This window comes from Etheostoma spectabile, unplaced genomic scaffold (assembly GCF_008692095.1).
Source record: "Etheostoma spectabile isolate EspeVRDwgs_2016 unplaced genomic scaffold, UIUC_Espe_1.0 scaffold517, whole genome shotgun sequence".
Taxonomy (NCBI): domain Eukaryota; kingdom Metazoa; phylum Chordata; class Actinopteri; order Perciformes; family Percidae; genus Etheostoma; species Etheostoma spectabile.
This window is the reverse complement of record NW_022605625.1, coordinates 181010-189137: the sequence shown is the minus strand read 5'-3', so window position 1 is coordinate 189137 and position 8128 is coordinate 181010. Positions and strand designations below refer to the sequence as shown.

General features: G+C 42.1%; 1 protein-coding gene across 1 annotated transcript in view; it reads right to left on the bottom strand.

The window, feature by feature from the left end:
- The window catches only part of LOC116686864 (voltage-dependent calcium channel subunit alpha-2/delta-4), a 158488-nt gene that overhangs the window by 27540 nt on the left and 122820 nt on the right, over positions 1-8128 (bottom strand). The window contains exons 32-33 of the mRNA XM_032511910.1: positions 2575-2645; positions 1123-1198 (exon numbers count right to left, since the gene is read on the bottom strand). Of these exons, the coding sequence (XP_032367801.1) occupies positions 1123-1198; positions 2575-2645 (147 nt within the window). The remainder of the gene's footprint in view (positions 1-1122; positions 1199-2574; positions 2646-8128) is intronic.

Sequence of the window (8128 nt, the reverse complement as noted above, 5' to 3'; positions counted from 1 at the left end):
CCCCCATCTTTGTTGCTATGAACGTGTGTTAAGGCAAGTTGAAATATGAATACAAATATACAGTCCGACTAATAATCGCTTATATAATTGCAATTTGGCATTTTAAAACAGAATCAACAACTACCAGTCATACCGTAAGATTTCTTAGCTAATGTTAGCAATTAACTGCAATTAAACAAAGACACCGTGATTATTTAAAAATAAATTATGTAGTAATTGTTGCAGGTCTACTTGAAACTCTGACTACACCCGGATTGGAGCCATGGTCAGTGAAGCTAATGAGGGAGTTTCCCCGCTGTGGGATGAATCTAATCTGATCTAATCTGATCTGATCTGATCTAATCTAATCTAATCTGATCTAATCTGATCTGATCTAATCTAATCTGATCTAATCTGATCTAATCTGATCTAATCTGATCTGATCTAATCTGATCTGATCTGATCTAATCTAATCTAATCTGATCTAATCTGATCTGATCTAATCTAATCTGATCTAATCTGATCTAATCTGATCTAATCTGATCTGATCTAATATGATTTGATCTAATCTGATCTAATCTGATCTGATCTAATCTAATCTGATCTGATCTAATCTGATCTAATCTAATCTGATCTAATCTGATCTGATCTAATCTGATCTGATCTAATCTGATCTGATCTGATCTAATCTGATCTAATCTGATCTAATCTGATCTGATCTAATCTGATCTAATCTAATCTGATCTAATCTGATCTGATCTAATCTGATCTAATCTGATCTAATCTGATCTAATCTGATCTGATCTAATCTGATCTGATCTGATTTTATCTGATCTAATCTGATCTAATCTGATCTGATCTAATCTGATCTAATCTGATCTAATCTGATCTAATCTGATCTAATCTGATCTGATCTAATCTGATCTGATCTAATCTAATCTGATCTAATCTAATCTAATCTGACCTAATCTAATCTGATCTGATCTAATCTGATCTAATCTAATCTGATCTGATCTGATCTAATCTGATCTAATCTGATCTAATCTAATCTGATCTGATCTGATCTGATCTAATCTAATCTGATCTGATGTAATCTGATTTAATCTGATCTAAGGGAAGTCGTGGATGTTGATGGTAACTCACACTGAGCAGCGGGCGGGCACTGTTGGCGTGGTGATGACTGCTCTTACACATCGCCTGGTAGTCGAACAGCGACACTCTGCACACACACACACACACACACACACACACACACACACATCCAGACACACCACACACACACACACACATCCAGACACACGTCAGCAACGCATCTTAACATCTCTTCATCTCAACATCTCTTCATCTTAACATCTCTTCATCTCAACATCTCTTCATCTCAACATCTTAACATCTCTTCATCTCAACATCTCAATATCTCAACATCTCTTCATCTCAACATCTCAATATCTCAACATCTCTTCATCTCAACATCTCTTCATCTCAACATCTCTTCATCTCTTCATCTCTTCATCTCTTCATTTTAACATCTCTTCATCTCAACATCTCTTCATCTTAACATCTCTTCATCTCAACATCTCTTCATCTCAACATCTCTTCATCTCAACATCTCTTCATCTCATATCTCAACATCTCTTCATCTCAACATCTCTTCATCTCTTCATTTTAACATCTCTTCATCTCAACATCTCTTCATCTTAACATCTCTTCATCTCAACATCTCTTCATCTCAACATCTCAACATCTCTTCATCTCAACATGTCTTCATCTCAACATCTCTTCATCTCAACATGGTTTTCATCTTAACATCTCTTCATCTCTTCATCTCAACATCTCTTCATCTTAACATCTCTTCATCTCAACATCTCTTCATCTCAACATCTCTTCATCTCAACATCTCTTCATCTCAACATCTCTTCATCTCAATATCTTAACATCTCTTCATCTCAACATCTCTTCATCTCTTCATTTTAACATCTCTTCATCTCAACATCTCTTCATCTTAACATCTCTTCATCTCAACATCTCTTCATCTCAACATCTCAACATCTCTTCATCTCAACATGTCTTCATCTCAACATATCTTCATCTTAACATCTCTTCATCTTAACATGTCTTCATCTTAACATGTCTTCATCTCAACATGGTTTCATCTTAACATCTCTTCATCTCTTCATCTCAACATCTCTTCATCTTAACATCTCTTCATCTCAACATCTCTTCATCTCAACATCTCTTCATCTCAACATGTCTTCATCTCAACATATCTTCATCTTAACATCTCTTCATCTTAACATGTATTCATTTTAACATCTCTTCATCTCAACATCTCTTCATCTCAACATGTCTTCATCTCAACATGTTTTCATCTTAACATCTCTTCATCTCTTCATCTTAACATCTCTTCATCTCAACATCTCTTCATCTCAACATCTCTTCATCTCAACATCTCCTCATCTCAACATCTCCTCATCTTAACATCTCTTCATCTTAACATCTCTTCATCTCAACATCTCTTCATCTCAACATCTCCTCATCTTAACATCTCTTCATCTCAACATGTCTCATGAGGTGCTTTCTGTCCGTCGGTCCTACTTTTTGTACAGTCCCATCTTGAGGAGCGATGCCATCACCGACCCGTCCACCTCGCCCAAGAAGCGTCCGACCTGGAAAAACACAAAACGTGGACAGGGTTTGTTCCAAGTGCTATCAAATTAAATAAGACGCCCCGAAATTTGATGTTATTTTGGGTTTTTACAATTGGGTAGTTAACCCTTGTGTTGTCTTCCTGTCAACCATGAAACACTATTATCACTTTTTCTGACATTTTTGTCACTTTTTCACTTTTTTTTATGTCTTTTTCAAAGTTATTTGATATTTCTAATGATGACATTTTCAGCTTATTTCGAAGGCCCATTTTTTGTGATAACAAAACTGAAAACGGGTCGAATTTTAGGACATCACTAGGACAACATGAGGGTTAAAAAGAACGTTAATATAGGAAAATGAGTCATTTTGACCCCAACCATGACACAAACCAAACCATAGGTTTTGTGAGCCGTGCACCCGTACTTCATGTACCTTTAAACCAGAGTGTGTAAAGTGTTAACATGTGATTTAAAGTCTGGGCCCTTAGCAGCACCAGAGTCCTTGAATTATTCAGAGCCTTTTGTCTGAGCCGCTCTCTGCACACACTTCATCTCCGCCTGGAAGGGATTTTCCCAGCAGCCTCGGAGGACTCGCGGGTTTGCGTTAGCGGTCGGATTCTGCTTACAGCGAAACCTGACCCTCTGTTTACCTGACAGCAGCAGCAGCAGCAGCAGCAGAGGGTAAACACATGGGACTAAACTCAAAAATATGAGCCAGGGTCAAAACTGCAGCCTGGCGCTCTGTCTGCAGTCTGTCGTGTTTCTGCTGAGTGAAATTCAGACCGCAGCAGAAAATAAAGCTGACAGTAAAACGTTGTGTTAATAAATCACAGATGGTCAGCTCCCAGTTTGAGGGAAGCTAGTCTATATCGACAAAGTTTCATTTGTAGGATTGCTCCGGTGCTGCCGAAATTACGCCGATTTTCCCTCATTTCGATCTGATATCCGTCCCTTTCCTCTGTCTCTGTGTTGGCGCTCTAACCTCTGGTGGATTCATGAGGACTATGGTTACCTGGTCCTCAGGTCTCTGCAGGGTGAATCCAGACAGCTAGCTAGACTATCTGTCCAATCTGAGGACTCTGGTTACCTGTGTCCTCAGGTCCCTGCAGGGTAAATTCCAGACAGCTCTCTAGAACTATATCTGTCCAATCTGAGGACTACTGGTTACCGTGTCCTCATATCTCTGCAGGTAAAATCCAGACAGCTCTAGACTCTCTGTCCATCTGAGGACTATGGTTTACCTGTCCTCAGGTTCTGCAGGTGAACTCCAGACAGCTAGCTAGAACTATCTGTCCAATCTGAGGCTATGGTTACTGGTCCTCGGTCCTGCAGGGTAAATCCAGACAGCTAGCTAACTATCTGTCCAATCTGAGGAATGGTTACCTGGTCCTCAGTTCTGCAGCGGTAAATCCAGACAGCTAGCTAACATCTGTCCATCTGAGACTATGGTTACCTGGTCCCTCAGATCTCTGCAGGGTAAATCCAGACACAGCTAGCTAACTAATCTGTCCATCTGAGGACTCTAGGTTACCTGGTCCTCAAGTCTCTGCAGGTAAATCCAGACAGTATCTAACTATCTGTCCCAATCTGAGGACTATGTACCTGGTCCTCGGTCTCTGCAGGGTAAATCCAACCGCTAGCTAGACTATCTGTCCATCTGAGGACTATGGTTACCTGGGTCCTCAATCTCTGCAGGGTAAATCCAGCAGCTAGCTAGACTATCTGTCCAATCTGAGGAATATGGTTACCTTGTCCTCAGGTCTCTGCCGGGTATCCCGACCGCTAGCTAGACTATGGCTGTCCAATCTGAGGACTATGGTTACCTGGTCCCAGATCTCTGCAGGGTAAATCCAGACAGCTAGCTAGACTATCTGTCCATCTGAGTTTGAGCACGACTAAAACTACTTTTGGGTTCAACATGGGGGGGGGGGGGGGGGTGGGGGGCTAGGGGGTCCAGGCATTATGCTGTATTGAGACAAGCTCAAAAACAAAAACTTTGTCGCAAGAAGACTCAAAAAAGAGACAAAGACTTCAAAAGACGACAAATGTTGAAAAAAATAAACAAAAAAAGGTGACGGAAGCATAAAGAAAAGTGTCCAAAAAGAACTTGAAAAAGGCGACAAAAACTAAGAAAAAGTAACAAAAATGTTAAGCAGTAAAATGTTGTAAATTGCTAAAAAATTTACAATAGCTTTGCGGAAAAAAGCCCACGGGGGGGGGGGGGGTTAACTATAAACAAACGAAAAATGCATAAATTAAACATGGCCGCCTTTCGGTTGACCAGAGCTAGTGAAGGTAAATGGGAAATATGTCCGCAGTGATTGGAAATCTGGGGAAGATCGGAGCATCTATGTCCAAGGTAAGACCTTGCGAGCATTAGGGGGCGCTATGGAGACAACTTACAGGTATGGGCCAAACCCTGTACAGTCTCGCACCCCCCCCCAGGTGTTTATGTGGGTGCCAATTTTTGTTAGTATTCGTATATATGTAGGGTGTCAAAAATGTATCCAAGTGCTAAAACCAATTAGGGGGCGCTACAGAGCAACCATACCACTCCCAAGGCTAAATGTGAACTCAGATCAAAGAACCCCCTATCCTGCACATGGCTGCACAACTTTGGGAGTTTCTGTGCATCCGAAAGTCTTCAAACACCCGTTTGGTAAAAATGAAGAATTTCGCACGAAAACCAAGATGGCCGACTTATTACTTTAATTACATATTTTATTTAATTTTAACGTCACTTACACCGCAATATTGTTTCTTGTACTACGGCAACCGCACTTTACAAAACCTGTATTTGACGCCCCTTTACTTTCAGTCAACCTTCTGCCTGTGTGTTTACGTGTGTTTTGTTTTGCTTTTATTGTAGAAAATGCTGCTGTAACAAGGACATTTCCCCACTGTGGGATGAGTAAAGTATTATCTAATCCTGTCAGATGGAAATATTTCAATAAAATGCTCCATGGACTTCAAGATGAGACCTATGTTCCCTTACAATTTGGTGTGGCGTCTGAGCCATGCTGGACGATGTGCTGACAGGAATCCGCTCGACACCGTTTCTCCATCATTAAAAGGTTTATTACATCAAAGAATTCAGCGTCAATTTACAAGCTCTGCAGAAGCCTGGAGAGTGTCTGCCAATGAACACACTCTGCCTTTCAATACCTCAGACATACGTAATATAGGACATATTTAGGTCACGTGTTAGGGAACATATAGGATTTAGTTAGGTGACAAACCAAAGATCACATCCAACTCATCACATCTCTTCCAAAGCTCACTCCGAATCACTGAGAACCAGCCTCGCATCAGCAGTATTTACTTTGACCAGAACCTGATTCTAGTTACAAGTCATTAGATACTACATTGGTACATTAACTTCAAAACAACTCAGAATTCCTGAGCTCGTTAGGGGTTGCCATGGAGCCCCCTGGCAACGCTCAGGCCCAATCACCACCACACTTTGTAGTTTTTTGCCAGGTCTGACATGTGTGCATGCTGGGCCCCTCAAAAATGTCACAAAATAATAACAATCCTTACAAAAACGATAGGTTCATCGCACCTCCGGGCTGGTGTTTGTGAGTCTAACCTGAGGATGAACAGCGGCCTCCTCAGACCGCATCATCGATCCAACCGACCAATAACAAGCCGGCTCCCCACACCTCCTCACCAGGACCCACTGCTGTTAGTCAGCACTGATTTTCTTCCTCTGCTGATTAAATATTCACCGTGGCCCTGCAATGCACTACACCTTTACACCACAGTGGCTCCAACGCCGGGGAGGATTCTGGGTGTTTCCACAAAACCTTCCTGTAAAGCCCAGAGCTCAGCAAAACCACGGGGGGGGGGGGAGCACTTTATCATAATATCTGCTTAGTAAGGCGACTGGGAACGCAGCAGACATGCAAACTAAGAAAAATGAGCCTCTACGGTACATGACTCTGGCTTTAAGGTCACACCTGCTGCGTGGAGATTTTATTTTACTTTAACATCGTCACACAATAGTTTTGTAACAATTCTCACCATTGAGATTTGTTTGTGTCAGAAGTTAAAGACATTTTTTCCCCTCTGGCAGCCATATTCAAGGTTGTTTGTTTGGGCTGTGTCTCAGTTTGCATTCAATATTTACATTTGCCATTCTAAGTGTATACCTGTATCTCTCTCTCTCTCTCTATATATATAGAGATATATACATACCTATGAGCTGCATAAGGAGCTTCGGCCGCCCCGTGAAGGACGCTTGTCAAAAAGTACGGGGAAGCTTTTTGATGCTTTGGTTGCTCTGAATTTCAACTATCTGATTGAGGCTCAACATGCTCAAGACACCTAAAACCGTGGCTCAGTTTGGTCCTCTTTCTCCCTGCAATTTTGGTTTGAACCAAAGAACTTCTTCAGTCGAGGACAGCCGTAGAACACGTTGCATTTGTTGCTTTGAAACTTAGCTTTAAGACACACTCTGTGTCCACCGAGCTAACACTGCTGCGGTCTAACACAACAGTCCTGCTGCCTTTAACCTTCATGAATGAGAAGGAGGAAACACCGGAGCAGGGGGAATGAGAGGGGGTAAAGCCAGAGCAGGGGGAATGAGGACTATGGTTACCTGGTCCTCAGATCTCTGCAGGGTAAATCCAGACAGCTAGCTAGACTATCTGTCCAATCAGAGTTTTCTGTGGCACAACTAAAACTACATTTGGGTTAAACATTGGGGGGGGGGGGGGGGGGGGGGGGACCTCTCTAACTATCTAGGGAGGTCCAGGGACACGTATGTATGTATTGAGAAAAGCTCAAAAACAAAGACTTCAAAAATGTTGGAAAAAAAACCTTAAAAAGAGAGAAAAGTGTCCATAAAGAACTTGAAAAAGGAGACAAAACTCGTTGTGAAAAGCTAAAAGGTCTCGTTTGGAGTCGAGACTAAAGACGGATCGCGGCTCCAGCTCTTTGTTTGCAGCCCGCTCAGATCCACCCGTTATTACGTAAGAGATAACCGAACCGTGCTCCTCTGTGGAGGAGACGGAGGACTGAACACATGCAGCTCAGTGACTCAGGCTGGACGTCAGTTTGACCCCGACAGATGTCCCCGGACAACCGCTAAACCTCAGCGCTGCCAGCTGCTGCTGCACAGCTGGCCATCGGGGTCACCTGGAGTCTCGAACCTGCGAACATTCCCTAACCCAACAACAATCTGAGAGATAAAACCAATGAAATACAAGGAAACATACAAGGACGTGTTGGGCATGAACTGTGTGTGTGTGTGTGTGTGTGTGTGTGTGTGTGTGTGTGTGTGTGTGTGTGTGTGGTGTTGTGTGTGGTGGTGTTGTATGTGAGAGTGATGAGGAGAGAGTGTGTGTGGTGTGTGTGTGTATAAAGAGAAAATGTCCTCACAGAGACAGAAAGATGATAAAAACAGGTTGAGGACATTTTAATGGTCTATGTTTTATAACTAAATCACGTTTTAATTAGGAAAAAAGTGCTTGTGTTCAGTGTGATGTTGTGTCTGAGAA